Genomic DNA, 16,045 nt, shown 5'->3' on the forward strand with positions numbered 1-16,045 from the left:
ATCAGGTTAGCCGGTTCATTGGCAATAAGATTTTATTGTGATATACATACTCAGATCAATTTGTAATAAAGTAGACAGCTGTAGCTAAAAGCCAAAAGACCTCCAAAGCTGGTATGTGGTTATATTAAAATCAGACAAAATGAACTTCAAGAAAGAGACTATTACCTGAAGCAATGAGAGCCACTCTATAATGGAACAGCAGAGAACAATTAAAACAGCAAGTTGTCATAAATTTCCAGCATCACTACCTTTGTGCTTTGGGCCTTTCGTAAATACAATGGGGGATTAAACAGAAGCAGAGCCATGTCAGGATAGTTGAGTTCATAACCAAGGCGGCTACTTAGCAGGGGCAGAAGACATAGCATGGATACACTGGATAAGGACGAGTCATGTCCAGGTGGGTCAGAGTGGCACGGTGAGAGATTTCCCTATGCTGCGGGGAGTGTTGTAGCATTTAAAAGGAAGGAACTGTTTATGGCCTTTTCTGTTCTGTATTTCCTCACTGCAGCTTAAATCTGTAGAAAGTGAAGCCCTGGATGAGGGGAGATTATTATAGATGCCCTCAGCAGAAGCAGAAGATAGCACTTGGGAGGTGGGTAGAGTCCCACAGTGGAGGGGTGGACTGAAGCAGACATTAGGGGCGTGGAGAAGAATTTGGGGTGGTGCGGATGATGTGCCCAGCGAGATGAGGCAGTAGAGGAGAGACAGCAGAGGCCTTGGGCATGCTTCCAAACACCAGCCTTCCAGGAGGCAGCGTTGTGGAGGCCCAGGCCTGAGCCTGTCCAACCAATCACCCTTAGTGGACTTGCAAGTGCAATCTGAGGTCACATAACTGACACGTGTGTCCACGTCACGGAATGGTTTCACACATCACATCACCAAGGCAACGGCTGCCCCAAGGAGAACTGCCCTTGCCTGGTTTTCTAACCCCTTCAATAAGTGGATTCCTTCCAACTGCCTGGAAACAGTAGTCATGGCACAGATATGGGGTGGTCAAAGTGGCGCCAGCTGCTTCTACCCTCCTGCTGACCCAGGGTAAGCACCTGGCCATCCCACGGAGGTAGCTATCCTGGTGGTGGTAGCCCTGGGCATCTTGTTGAGGCCACCAGTGTCCTTGGACCCAATTCCTTCCTTCAGTGTATGCCAGGCTCTGGCCTCACCTGTCATTGGCAACAGGAAGGGCAATCTCAAACTTGGCCAGGAACTGGAAGTATTGCTCCTCTGTCTGCTGTGTGAAGCCCGTCCCCACCAGCAGCATCCTGAGGTCCTCTGCTCGGATCACCCCGTTCTTCGCCACCGACCGTGAGCCCTTGATGTTGAAGATCCTCTGCAGGCATTCAGACAGCCAGATGGGGTCCAGGAAGTAGAGGTTCCTCAGGCCGTGGCTTGTGTCTGGGAAGTGCAGCAGGGCTCCTGTTTCTATGAGGAAGCTGATCGCTGCAGGCAGGGAGGGAGGAAGCTGGGTCAGAATCACACAGGGACCAGAAGGGACTCAGTGATGACCCTGTTCCCAGGAGGAAACCAATACTGCTGGCATCCCAGGCTCATCAGACAGGGTGGGCAGCTGCAGCCTGGTGACCCATTGTGCTGCTTACCAGTGTCCTGAGTTGATTGATGTTCAAGCAACTACAGGTAACCCTTGTTATCAGATTGAGTATCTGTGACTTTCACCACTTGATAGAATTTACCTACGAAGGCTCCAAACAACACGTGAAGTGCTTTTATAGTTATGCGCAGACACATGCTGAGCTGTGTGGAAAAAACACGAGTTGTCCTCTGTGTTCCTACCTGAGCTCTCTCATGCAGTGAATGCCCATCCTATGATCTATCTGTTGCCATGTTTAAATTTTGTGCATCTGGAGCAACTTTACTTTCTAAAATGACCCTCAAGCACAGGGCTAAGGAAGTGCCTAGTGCGTCTAAGTACAAGACTGACTTATAGAGAGAAGGTGGCCTTAGATTAACAAACATTAGGCATGAACAGGCGGCCATTGCATGAGCTAACCAATCAGTGATACATGTTAAATAATTAATGAGGTATATGTGCTGGCTAGTTCTTATTGTTACCTTGAGGTGAGTCTCAGCTGAGGAAAGATCTAGATCATCCCTAGGCCTACGGGTGTGTCTGTGGGAGACTGTCTTGATTATTAATTGACCTAGTCCATTGTGGGCAGCACCATTCCCTAGACAGGGAGTCTTAACTAGTAAAAGAATGAAGAACGCTAGCAAGAAACTGAGCAGCTAAGGAGCAGGGGGTCCATTTGTTTCTCTCGTCCCTTGACTATGCATGCAATGTGACTAGCTGCCAGAGTTCCTGCTTTGACTTCTTCTCAGTGACGGACTATAACCTGGAATTGTAAGACAAGTAAACCCCTTCCTCCCCTAGGCTGCCTGGGGTCAAGGCATTTTAAACACAACAAAGGAAAGGAAGCCAGAATGGAAAAAAAAAAAAAAACAAAAAACAAACAAACAGAAGTGTATCCGAAACAATCAACCGTTATTGACTGCTTCATTGATGACAATGTGACTAGAGGCAGGCAGCAACCTGGTCCTGTTTACTTCTCCACAAGCAATGGTTTCCTATCTGCCAAGGCACTAGTTGTGGTGACCTTTTAGATGCTAAGTTGTTTCCCTGGACTGATGTCCTGGAGGATGGTGACACAGAGGCTGTCCCTGTATGCATCCTCTGCAGAGCAGCTGCCATGGTCCCTGTCCAAGGAAAGAAGGGGGAGGATGGGGGGAGGGAAGGGCGTGGCAGCAAGGAGAAGTGGAGGGAGGAAGGCAAGTGAACACAGAGCGCTGGCCTGCTGGGCTGAGGGTACAGGTGGAGCTGTGACATACACAAGTCTCATAGGTGCCTCACCCTACCCCACTCAAGGGCTTTGGACTTGTGCCTGACCTTCAGGTCCCCCATACCAATGGCCCTGGGTACACACTCCTGGCTTACCGGACTGCAGGTCCTCGTAGTCTTTGATATCATTGCCGGGCGTCTGCTCCACCAGCTGCTCCAGCTGCCTGTCCGTCAGATACTGAACTTCGTCTCCCAGACTGCGGCGCTGCTGCTCGGCCAGCACGGCCTCCTGTAGGCTGATGTAGCTCCTAGGGATCTGGGTGCAGGCAGGGCAAGGGTGAGGCCCTCAGGTCCAAGGGGTACTGCCTACATCGACACTCCCCACCACCCCACCCCACTGGTTCTAGGGCCAGAGGACACTTTTTTTTTTTGCAGCATGAGAACAGTAAAATGGAGTCAGAGCATGGTGACAACAGACTTAGTAATGCCAGGACGATTGTGGTAGGCCAATGACCCTGCCCCTACTTCCACCTGGAACTCCTGGCTTTAAATACAGACATATATATGCTTTACGGCAAATGACTGTAGTGGGAAATGGGAGCCTCTGGTCTAACTGAATGAGGGATACTTACCAGCCTGCCGGCGAGTTTCTGACAGCCAATAGTGCTGCCCACATCCTTCATGTTGCATGTGACGTGGAAAATCAGTTGCCGCAGCCCCTCCTGCCCTTCCAGGTTCTTGCAGGAGATCTCACTGTGTGTGCAAAGATATTGGGGCTTAGTCAGCATACCACTTCTTTGTTTGGGGCACTTAGCACCCCTGTTTCCCTGGAGGTTTGTCCCAAATGCCGACAAGTCATTAAAGAGAGAACAGGAAGGTTCTTGGGGATTTGCTCTGTGCATAGCCCTATGCGGGGGGGGGGGGGGGGGGGGGGGGTGGCGGGGGGTCCGGGGTCCTACAATATGTCACCTGGGTCTGTCTTTCCAATATGCTGGGTTCACAGAAGAAGAGTGAGGTACTGGGACTCCCAAGGGTGCTAGCTGGGAAAGAGCTTTGTCCCATGGGAGCTGTGTGCTCTTGGTACTGGCCTTGAGGGGAGGAGACCCCAGAAAGGACGCACAAGTCGGGTGTCTTGAGGCTCCATCTCTAGTCATCTAGGGGACCATGCCCTGCTCTGGGTACCACGCCCTGTCTAGAGGAGCCTGGCTCATCCCCAGGACAGACGCCAGGCGATTCGGGGACTTGGTGAACAGAGCACACGTGGCAGTGGCAGCGGCAAGCCAGAGGCAGGCGACACTCACTGCAAGTGTTTGAACGTGATGTCCGGGAAGCCTGTAGCTCTGGAGCCTGAGGGTGAGCGGCAGAGGGCCAGCACATAGGCACGCAGCGTTGCTATCCTCTCCACCCGGAATTTGGCTTCGATTAGGTCCAGGTGTGTCCCCACCACCAGCACAACAGCATTTGGGGCCTTGGCCTGTAACAGAGAATCCCACAGCTGAGTCCGGTGCTTCCCCCGAGATAAAGAGTGGGAAACAGTTTCCTCAGTGTGCAAACGTGCCAACCCTGGAAGTTAGTGGCCCACACTCAGCCTCCATCCTGCGGACTTGAATGTCATGGGCCGGTTATGAATTGAGATGCCCTATGGCCCACTCCATGCAGTTTAGCCCATGAAGAGGGATGTCTGCCCCTTCTAACCACCTGAGGGAGAGGCCTGAGACAGGCTAGTGGCATCTTTACCCTGGGAGGCAGTGCTGCCTGCCTTGCATGCATGGGGCTATAAGGTTTCAGGTAAATAAGAAAATAACAAGAGCACTGGGCCCTAAGGCCCAGGAGGCCTCTGAGTTTTCAGTGTGAAAATCAAGCAAGGCTGTGACTTGGGGCCCCTAATAGTGTTTCTCCCTTGCACCATTTCCTTGTTCTTAATCCACACCAGATCCCTGGGGTTCTGGGTTCTGAGCCCTAGAAGGCTAAGATGGGGGCTCCTCACCTCAATGTTGAGCAGCCAGAACTGGAGGTTGGCTACGGCTTCCTCCCCCAGTGCCAGGTTCCAGACCACCACATACAGGGCCTTGTCCGTGAAGAAGCATTGGTTGACGGTGGCCATGCTGGCAGGACCCCCAATGTCCCAGACGTTGAACTCCACGGACTCAACCTACTTGAGCAACAAGGCACAGAAGGGGGGGCATTTGAGTGACCCACGGGATGAGCAGACCACAAGAAAATTTACAATTTGGAATGCATCTGGAAAAGACATGGTTATGGAAAAGTTCCAGACTCCAGTGTGTCTAAATTAGCAATCCTGGCAAGGGAAAAGAAGCCAGTGGCCCAAAGGTATTTTCTGGGGGCTTCTCTTTGCTGCTAACAGAGTGGGCATCCAGGGAGATTATGGCCTGTTGTGTTGGTTCTCTTAGGCTCTCTACAGTTGGGAGACATCTGGTGGCAGGAGGGCCCCCACTTTGACATCATGGCTCCCACCCTCTCTGTGCAAGGGCCAAATGGAGGAGTCAACCCTGAACTTGTGTAGGTCAAAGGTTAGCGGCCACCAACAAGGCTAGGAAACCCCCCGGACGTGAGAATCCAACAACAGGAACCGGGCTTCCAGGAAGACCATGGAAGCAGTTTCTCTATTACTGTGTGAGCTCAGAGCTGGCCCAGAAGCTGAGGCTGCAGTCAGCCGTAGCCAGCAGTTATTTCCACGAGGCAGCATTTGGCCTCCAAGACATAGACAGCGTGCTGACCTGGTTTTGTATAAAGATGAAAGCAGACAGCTGTTCTCAGCCAGCTAAAGGTCAGCTGCACAGGGCGGGGTGGGCCTCGGTGCTCACAAGAGCAGCAGTGGCTTTCGAGTGAAGGTGGTTTCGTGCTCTCCACCCCTCGAGCCTGGGCACCCATGCGCTGAAGAACAGCTGGGAGCAAGAGTGACTGAGTCATCCTCAAAACAGCAAAGCCAAGGGGGACTGCAGAAAATTCGGGTTATTTTTTTTTCTTGAGAACCTTCAGACGTGAGTCAGAGTCCCTCCCTGTCTGTTCTGAGTGGGCCTGGTATTCATTATCTCACAGTTCTGAGCCCAACAGGCAGGACCCTGCTCTTACTTTTATTTACTTTTGGTGCTTGGGATTGAACTCACGGCCTCGCGATGCTCATCACAAGCTGCCCCGCCGAGGTGCACTTCTAGCCCCAAGGGTCCCGTTCTGGGAGCACCTTGACTCACCACAGCGAGGCAGAAACACAAACACAGCAGATGAGGAGGACATTGTCTGGCACTTAGGGAAAAACCACGTTACGTGCGTTCTATGGATGGGGTGCTCTTACGGTTTGAATTAGAAATGTCTGCTGAGGCTTATGCCTTGAACACTTGGTGCCCTGCTGGTGAAATCTTAGGACATCCTAGAGACCTAGGGAGGGGAGACTTAGATGGAGAAAAGTAGGTCACTGGAGGCAGGTCCTCGGGAGTGTATTATCCTGGCCACTTCTCGACACTCCCTGCTTCCTGTCCCCCATGAAGTGAACAGCTGTTCTCATCAAACACATCAACCGCCATGATGCTCGGCTCAACAGAAGGGGCCCAGCAACCTGTGGAAAGAGCCCTATGGGACCAAGAGCCAGAGCCGTGAGCTCTCCTCTAAGTCATCTCTGACAGTTACTTCGCATTGTGGTCACAGAACATAGACATAACTAACACCAGCACCACGCAGAGATCCCGCAGGTTCTTTTCTGCTTCAAAAGGTTCAAAGAAAAGTTGATTTCCACCCGCTTGGTCCTGGACGGAAGTGAGGATGATGAACGAGCTGGTGAAGAATTCATTTTAAACAGGGTATTTGATGGAACTTTCCCAGAGCTTAAATGGAAGCAGGAATCAGGGAGGACAGGGCATTGGCTCCAGGCGTACCTTGTCAGCCTCCTTTTAAGGGTGCTGGGAGATGCTGAGGTACACCTTACTGTCTGCCGTGGTACTTTGCTCTTAGCCCAAGGGGAGCCCCACCCTAGCCTGTTTGAATCTAAGTCGCCGAGGCCAGCTGAAGCCCGAGCATGTGCTCATGAAGAGCCCCGCAGGGGAATCCAGCAGACAGGCAGGGTCAAGAACCACTGGCCCGGAGCCTTGACTTCATTACGATAGAAAAACTACAAAGTCACGGAAAGAACTGATCTGTCGCTCTTGGCAAGAGCTGGCGCAGAGAAGCATAGAACGTCTTGGGTCTTGGACTCAGAGTGCCCAGGGTATGGGGGGAATGGAGAGCAGCCCACGGGGAGGTCCTTCCCACCCACTTCATGTCCACCATCCTTCACCTTGGCTTTGGAGCCTGCTGGTCTCTGGAGCTCCCACTTGGTGGTCCTGATGGTGGCCTCACTGTGTGCTACCTGAGGGGCCTTCCCCGTCTGTAAGATCTCCAGGAGGGTGGACTTGCCCTGGCGTGGGGGCCCCACGAGGATCATCTTCATCAGCTTACACTTCTCGGCTTTGCGCAGCTGGGCACGCAGGAAGGAGAGTGTGGCTTTGGGGCCTGTGAGAAATCAGAAGAGGGGACCTTAGATGTTATATAACAGGGATGAACTCACAGTTCTTAGGAGGCCCGATTCCATCCTAATTTCTATGTGGTCCAAGGGAAGGTGTGGAATCTGGGAGCAGGGAGGAATGATAATAACTATCCCCCAAATTAAGTGTGACAGTCAGGAGTGAGGGACAATGACTTTGCTGCCCTGGTTGGCTACTTTCCTACCTAGCCATTCCCAGTCTTATCACGGCTGGTGGCTACTGTGTTGGGGCCAGTTTCATAGCCTCTTCCCAAACTCTTGAGGCTGGAGTTGGGCCTCACTAGCTCCATCCTTCAAATCTACCAAGGGAACCTGAGTCATCTTTCTAAGGCAGTGATGGGAACAGGAAGAGGCCCTACCTTCTTTCCTGACCTCTGCAGGCACATTGCTGATGTTCAGATCTTCAATGTCCAGTTGCCAGAGGTTTCCCAGCTGGCCCAACTCAGGAGGGAGCTCTCGGAGGCCAGGATTACTGTAGCAAACAAGTCACCGTGGGAGAATAAGCACACGTGTGAACACACGGGCCTACAGCTTTCACAGCCCTGCATGGTCTGCAGGGGCCGCTGCCAAGTTCTATCCCAAGTGTGCCTTGGGCCTTATTCCTATATTCCATTTAGACACTAAGCCCGTTACTTCCCTGCATCAGCAGTAGTGGGAACATTAGTTCTGTCCCCTGTGAGTCTCCACAGCTTCAAACTGAGTCCCCGCCCACAACTACTCTCTCTTTTACTAAGGACACTACCATCAAGATGGCCGCTACTTCCTCTTGTAAAGGCTCTCCATTTTCAACCGTAATGCAACACTTTCTTGGGCGCTCAAGTTTTACCTGCGGCTTAATCCCCTGACGGGAGCTGGAGCTCAGTGCATAAAGGGGTCAGGGACACAGCTCTTCCCTTCACTGTCCCCCAGCCAAGCAACGAACTGTGGCCATTCATCCTTCCTGCCTCCACTTTCCACATCACACCCAACCGGAAAGCCAGGCTAGGCTTCTCAGTAAGCAGATGGTCCCCCTGCTGCCTGGTCCCTCGCGCTGTGAGCGAGGACTGCTTCACTGGGCTGCACCTGCCCTCGACATGCACTTACTTGCCCAAGTAGAGCTCTGATAAGTTCTTCAGCAGGCAGACCGACGGAGGGACTGCGTCCAGATGATTCTCATTCAGACAAAGGACCTCCAAAGATTCACTCAGGAAAGCGGGGAACTCCAGCACACACGCTGCCAATGAAAGTCAAAAGACGCCGTGCTTCTGAGCTGTCCCAGACAACGGCCATGTCCGCAGAGCATGCTGGGAAACTTACAGAGCTCGTCTTCCTGACCTACCGGTTCTAATTCTACAGCCATCCTTGCGTGCGTACGTGACAAAGACGTAAGGACAGGGACACTCAGTGACATGTTGCTTGCGATAGCATAGAGAAAGGAGAGTGGGCTGTCTTCCATTGTTAGTGTCTGCAGGGGATTTGCTAAACAATGGAATAATGCCCAATGATTACAAAGCATGGTGCAGGTTACATGTATGTAAAGTGATGGCTTCTGGAGACTTGGAAAAGCCAGGTGCAGAACTATGCCCCTAAAGGGGCTTATTACTGTGATAGAAAATATCTGCAGATATGCACACGCCTACTAACCCATCACGTGAGTGTTACAGCCATGCATGCGCACACTACACACATGCACAGACACACATATATGTGTGTATGCCACACCAACTCATAGTCAGGTCTAGAGAAGAAGTTACTAGAAAGCTAAACCCTCATTTTGTTTAAAAATATACAGCATTAGCTCTTCAATGAAAGAAAAAGCTAATCAACAAAGAAACACATTGCGAGGCAAGTTTTTTTGTTTTTTGTTTTTTTTGTAACTGTTGCTTAAGATGTTACTCTCTGGAAAACCAGTCAACTCTTTAGTATTCAAGTAAGTTCATTCATGAGGCTAATTATGAGATTACCATTAAGATCACGTCACATTTGCTGTTTCCACAGCACCCGAGGCTTTGTGCAAATAAAGAATGTCACTCAGAGCTTGGAAACACATTAATGAGATTCAGGGGTTTAGACTACAGCAGGATCTCTGAGGAACCTTTCTCCTCTCCCCCATCCCCTACCCCCACAAGCAGGGAGAACGGACAGGATATCCCACTGGGAAGCAGGGAATCCAAGATGTTCACGCTGTCTTAAAGCTCCCTGGTGGGATTGCCAGCCACGCAGATGTAGCAGATAGAGAAGGGGACATTCTTGTGTGAGGCTGAAATCGTGTTACCTAGATGCCACTACTTCCCTCAGCACGGGCATCTCTCCAAGCATGGAGAAGCAGATCTGATGACCACGAGGTAACCTGGCCTCAGAGAACATTCTGGGAGAGACGATGCCAGACTCTAAGACAAGTGTTAAGAAAACCCTGCCCAGCTCGCTGCACTGTGGGCAGAATTCACAGCAGCTGTGGAAATAATGTTACAACAAGCTTGCCAAGGCGACTTTGTTGTAGGCTTAGTCCTGTAGAAATATGTTCAAAAGCGCTTTCTTTCCCCTTTTGGTGAAATGGCTTCACATTTTCCTGGAGGGCATTTAGCAGGGGAAATGTGTGCTTTCTTGCCCATGGAGGGAACTTGCCAATGGAGGGAATTGGCTGGCTGTGGGCCGGCCAAGCCTGGTGTTTACGAAGGCTCCTTAAGTGATGGAGGAGGGGACTAAGGAGCCACAGCTTGGGACGGCAGCACCTGTCACACCCCCAGCCAAGTGCTAAAAACTGTAGAAACTAGGTTGGGAGAACACAGCTAGAGGTATTTATGAACTGCTATTTATTCATAAATAATTTATGACTCCGCTCGTCTGAATTTTACCGTAAAAAACGGTCATCCAAATTATTTTTGGACACGGCATCTGCACAAATATGACTGCATGAATGTACGGAAACCTCCCTGGAAGCTAACTGTCCACCGGCAAACAAGCCGTCTTTTATAGATACTTCTTCACCCTAGGTCAACCGCCCTGAGAGAAGAACCCTACTGGGGAACAGGGCTGGCAAGGGCATCTTGCTTACACTTCACTCACGGGTGGCCCTCAGAATTCCAGATGCAATTGAAAACCCAGGAGGCCTTTGTCATCTACCAGTGCCACGATGCCTCCTGCCAGCGGGTCTTTGAAGCTGTGGCCTTCTCATATAGCTACCATGTCACTCTGGTGACTTCTCACTGTGCAGCCTGACCTTCCTATGTAGCAGTTTCTATGGGCTGGGCCTAGCCCCACAAAGCAACTGGTCTACCTTCCAGTGCCATTGCCTTGGCCCCAAAAGGATCCCACATGCTTGAACAGAAGGCAGAGCACACAAGGGGCCTCCAGCAAGTCACTCAAGTGGCCAAGACTGTCCCCAGCCTATGGTTTTGTCCACTGTCCCACTTGGCACTAGGGAGTATATGCTATTTGTTTCTCTTTCTTTCCAAGTGAAACCCTTACATGTGTCCTCAATGTCCCGAGGCTGAGGGGGTCTTCATTTAAAAAGGGACCCAGCTGGACTGAGGGGATGGCTTAGTGGCAGGGTGCCTGCCCAGCATGCCCAAAGTCTTGGGTCCTATACTCACATGCAGAAGAACATAAAACAGAAAGGCCCAATTATGAAAATTCATAAACTGTATTTCCCCATTAGCATGGCAACAGGTCTCTGTATCGGTCTCCTGGCTGTCTGGATTTATTTTGAAAAAAAATATTATATTTTTGGCCATTTTTTCTATGGAGTTGCCATGTTCATATATATTCCTACATACATTCATGAATAGATATGAATACATTGTAAGTATTCTTTATATATTAGCGACTTATGTGCCTATCTGCGTCATAGTGATTTCCATGGGAAGTAGTCTCAGCAGTTTGTAGAAAGCCTTTGTCTATAATATCTTTCACCTCTCACACCTGTTCTGGTCACATCAAAGCCTTCAAGCTAGAGAAGAAAGCGACAGTCTGTTTAACATGCCCTACGAACTATGGAACAGCATCCGGATGGATAGTCTGTACGTGTGGTTGGTTTTAGAGTCTCAGATTTGATCAAAAGTTGATCTCACAGCAGGGGAGGCTAGAATGGCAGTTAGCAGAGAATGAGGGAGGTGCAGGGGTGAGGGAGGGAGAGAGGATGGATACTGGGTGTAGGGATGCCGCATGGCAGACAGGAAGAAGGACCTCTGGTGTCTCTACCATAGCAGGACAACTGCATTGGACAAAAACTGATTGTATATTTCAAAATTGTGAGCAGAGAGGATTTTCAATGTTTCTCACACAGTGAAGTAGGAAATGCCAGTCTGAGGTGAGGGAGACACCAGTGATCTCTGGTCTGATCACTGGTGCATTGTGTCCTAGAAATGCACACAGTTATTACTTGACAGCTGCAAGTCAAATAAAGGAGATGCCTCAGTCTGTAAAATGTCTGCTTTGCAAGGACCCGAGTTCAATTCCCAGAAGCCACTTCCCAGTCTCTGCAAAAACAAAACAAAACAAAACAAAACCCAAAACAAACAAACAAACAAACAAAACAAACCCACATGTGTGAGACATGCTTGTAATCCCAGAGCTGGAGAAGCAGAGGCAGGTGGATCCCTGGGACTTGAAGGCCAGCCAGCCTCACCTACTTGTTGAGTTCTAAGCTAGTGAGAGACCCTGTCAGCACCCACTGACACACAAACACACACACAAAAAGGAGAATGGCACCTGAGTGATGACATTTGAGGTTGTTGTCTGGGGTCCACATATTTACACAGACACAAGACACATATATATACACACACATATACAGACACATACACACAGGCACACACATATACAGACACAGATATATATACAAACATACAGACATACAGACACACACAGACACACATATATACAGACACATACACACAGACACACACATATACAGACACATACACACAGGCACACACATATACAGACACAGACATATATACAAACATATAGACATACAGACACACACAGACACACATATATACAGACACATACACACAGACACACACACATATACAGACACATAAAGAGACACAGACACACACATACACACAGATACAGACACACAGACACAGAGACACACATATACATAGATGCACACAGACACACACACACACACACACACACACACACACACACCTACCTCTATTATAGTCAAAGAATAAAAATAAGTTACCACTTCGAGGGTAAAGTGGAGGGCCAATTGTTTGCCACGGCGCAGGGTTTCCCTGAAGAACAAAAGTCTTTCCCGAGGAATTCCCCACACAGCACCGGCGATGTGAGGAACAATAACATAAATAAACTCCAGGGAAAGTTCTACTTATGAAGCCCAGGGAAGACCTTGCGCCCTCTGCCACACCTCAGTAGTGTGCCTGTGGCCTCCAAAGGATCTCAGAAGACGTCATAAGACAGAAAGGACTGTATAGTGTCGGTCCTGGCCCCAGAGGTGGACTCCCACGATCTGTGTGGAAGCCTGGCTCTGTCACAGGAGCCGGAACTAGTCCGGAAACACTAAGCATGCGCAGAAGCCGGGCCCCCTCAGTCTGGAGACGGGACCTTTGGGAAGAAGCAGTTAGGTTTAGGTAGGGTCACGCGGGTGGGCTCTTCGTGATGGAAGAATCCTGTTAGGGGAGACTGTCCACCACATGTGGGTGGAGTGGGAGTGAGAGGTGACTGCTGGCAAGGTAGAAAGCCTGATTTCCCTACCTGACCAAGGGTGCACCCTGAAATGGCTTCCAGCCCCTAGAACAGCGAGGAGGAAGAAGCATCTGTTGTATTAGCCACTGGTCTATGATGACTGACGTACATGGGAGCCTTGGTTTCCTCATGTGCAACACAGATGGCGTTGCCTACCTCCCATGAGGACTGAGACCCTTGTGCCTGTAGTTTAGGGCGGCTCTCTGTATGCGCTAGATAGCTGGCTATTAAACGGCTTGGGCTCCAAGTGGGGAGGCAGGGCCGCAGGCACGCACCCAAGTAACATGTTAACATCATTTACTTCCTGGCAGACCTCTGACATTCCAACTGGGAAACGGAAGGAAAATCCCAGCATCTGACAGGGATACAAGGCTACCCTGCCTTGCCTCAACTCTAGGATCCCAGCGGTCTCCCCAGCCCAGCACACACCTGACTCAGTTCCAGAACGCTGGCGCCCTCTGGTGGTGAACAGGGAGATCCGCTTTGTTTTAAGCCCATCTTCATTTCTGTAGAGGGGGAAAAAGAATCATCAGAAACTTGAGGTCAGCATGTCAACAACGTGGAGTCTATTAGTTCTGACTATATAACACAGAACCATGGTGACGTCAGCAGATTCTATCAGCAGGTGCGTGGCATTCTGGCAGGTTATATGAGGGAGTTGAGGGGTCTTCTAGAAGGAGCAATTAGAAAGGATCATCTAACTGCTACGACCATTAGTCTAGCATTCTCAGATTTTCCAGATTCAAGCAGGTGCAAGCACTTCTGTAGAGGGCATTCTGTTGGCTGCACACTGTCCACTGTCTACTGTTCCCAGGGAAGTTGCCTTTGGGTGTGCGCTCTGCTGAGATACTTCAGGGTAACCTCCAGCCAACGACCCCAAGGGCCTGCTCTCTCCAGGGTTCTCTTCAACCTTTCACCTTTTATTCCACTTATGAACACATCAATGGCTGGATTTATAGTTGGATTTATTAGTTGGTAAGGATTTATAGGCTTCTAGTTTAGGCTGAAGTGAGACATGTTCAGCAGTGTGTAAGAATCAAATGGAAGGCCCCACTCACGGGCTGCACGATGTCCCCTGGAGTCCCTATCTCAGGATTTTGGCATCTGGAATGTATATTGAGACTCTGCTGTGTATGTACCTACTTCCACCGAATGGGAACATTCCCTCCTGGAGGGAAGAAGAAACTTCTAAGACCCAGGAAGCTTGAGAAATTCATACCATTCACAAGCCCCAGCCCTGAAAGATTATATAGTGAGTCACAGCTGCCGTGGAAGAGGAGACTCTGGTGGAGCCGCCTGTAAGGTGGGCAGGATGCAGCTTTGGGAGGTGACACCTACGCTTGGGGTAAGACAGTGCTGCTGAGTCACCTAGGTCCCCAAAGTAGCCCCAACATGTTCATTGGTACTTGGGTAGGATTGCTTCTGTGGTCTGTTATCGGTGTCCCGATGTAGAGGAAAGATCATTTCTCACCAGAAAAGGTCACACAGTGATTCCTCCATCCAAAAGTTTAAATCCAGATGCCTCCCAAAGCCGTGTGAACACCAGTGTAGTGTATCAAAAGAAGAACATTCCAGACCTGATCTCAGAGCTATGTCACAGACAAAGCTCAGGTGTGCTAAAAATGTGACATGAAATTGCCCTTGGACTGTGTGAATGGGGCCGTATGACACACACATAAGCCCTGTGCTTAGTTTGGGCATATATATCCCAACCCAGGATATCTGGGATATATACAAATACTCAAAACTCCCAAAGACATCAAAAATCTGAAACCCTTCTGATCCCAAGCATTTCCGAAAAAAGGACACTCGACAGGTAGGGTCTTTAAAGAAGTGATGGTGTTGACAAGCTCATTAGGACGGACCCTCGTCTAATACGGCCAGTGCCCATGAGCTAACAGCAAAGAGGACAATGATGAAGATGTACAGGGATGGCCACTTTAACAAGTCAAGGGGCGTGGTCTCAGGAGGCAGCAGATACGATGATGTCCTGCTCATTAATGGTGAACAACTATTTTGTCCCAGAAGACCTTCATCCCTGCCTGAGTGGGATACAGCAGCCCGGGACTCAGCCATCTCCTGCTCAACTGCATGGGGACCCCTATCTGTGGTTCTATATACACTCGGGGTAAAGGAGCCCCCTGCTGGTAGACTGTGGGGCCACTGGCAGTGGGACCAGGATTTATCCCTACTGCTTGTACTGGCTTTTTGGAACCCATTCTCTTTGGAGGGATACCTTGCTCAGCCTAGATATAGTGAGAAGGGCCGTGGTCCTTTCTCAAGGCAATGTGCTAGACTTTGTTGACTCTCCATGGGAAGCCTTACCCTCTCTGAGAAGTGGATGGGGTGTAGGGTAGGGGAGGGAAAAGGAGGAGGGGAGGAAGTGGGAACTGGGATTGGTATGTAAAATGAGAAAAGATAATTTTTTTAATTAAAAATTAAAAAAGAAGTCCCCTGCTTACTTGCCAAGTTGGTTTCTGGAGAGGTCCAGGGTCTTGAGTTGTTGGCAGGTCCACTTCTCTTGAGGTGGCAGCGACAACAGCTGGTTTCCCTGTAACCTCAAGAACATGAGGGCCTGAAGGCGGGAGGAGAGAGGAAAGGATGGCGTCAGCCATGAAAGGGAGGAGGAGGAGTGAGAAGTCAGTCTGCTCTCCGTCAACATGCAGCCAGCCAAATGCAGCCTCTTTCTCTTTACAAAACTGCCCAAATAGTTTCAAGCAGAGAAGATGAGCAGCGCATTTAGACTTTCTCTCAAGGCCAATGAGAACTTCAGAATAGAAGGGGTCTAAGCACATCCTGAGGTCAAAGGTTAAGAGTCTTGGTTAGTGGGTACCTGCCTGCAGTACACAGGGTACCACTGGATGTTGCGTGATGCTGGCTACCTGCTACCTCTTGGTGACTTCCCCCTTGGGTGGTCCTCAGAGAGAGGCAACAAGACCATGGGTGGTCTGCCTTAGCCACCTCCTCATAGGTCCAGCATGGGCTCTTCGGGGTTTCCACAAAGGCAGTTCATCCCTGTGCCTTGC

General features: G+C 50.1%; 1 protein-coding gene across 1 annotated transcript in view; it reads right to left on the reverse strand.

Annotated features, from left to right (window-relative positions):
* The window catches only part of Lrrk1 (leucine rich repeat kinase 1), a 143,843-nt gene that overhangs the window by 32,501 nt on the left and 95,297 nt on the right, over window positions 1–16,045 (reverse strand). Inside the window, exons 11-20 of the mRNA XM_038313710.2 lie at window positions 15,482–15,594; window positions 13,449–13,525; window positions 8,409–8,538; window positions 7,685–7,797; window positions 7,080–7,294; window positions 4,779–4,943; window positions 4,093–4,265; window positions 3,424–3,544; window positions 2,948–3,107; window positions 1,161–1,437 (exon numbers count right to left, since the gene is read on the reverse strand). Of these exons, the coding sequence (XP_038169638.1) occupies window positions 1,161–1,437; window positions 2,948–3,107; window positions 3,424–3,544; window positions 4,093–4,265; window positions 4,779–4,943; window positions 7,080–7,294; window positions 7,685–7,797; window positions 8,409–8,538; window positions 13,449–13,525; window positions 15,482–15,594 (1,544 nt within the window). The remainder of the gene's footprint in view (window positions 1–1,160; window positions 1,438–2,947; window positions 3,108–3,423; window positions 3,545–4,092; window positions 4,266–4,778; window positions 4,944–7,079; window positions 7,295–7,684; window positions 7,798–8,408; window positions 8,539–13,448; window positions 13,526–15,481; window positions 15,595–16,045) is intronic.

This window comes from Arvicola amphibius, chromosome 12 (assembly GCF_903992535.2).
Source record: "Arvicola amphibius chromosome 12, mArvAmp1.2, whole genome shotgun sequence".
Classification (NCBI taxonomy): Eukaryota; Metazoa; Chordata; class Mammalia; order Rodentia; family Cricetidae; genus Arvicola; species Arvicola amphibius.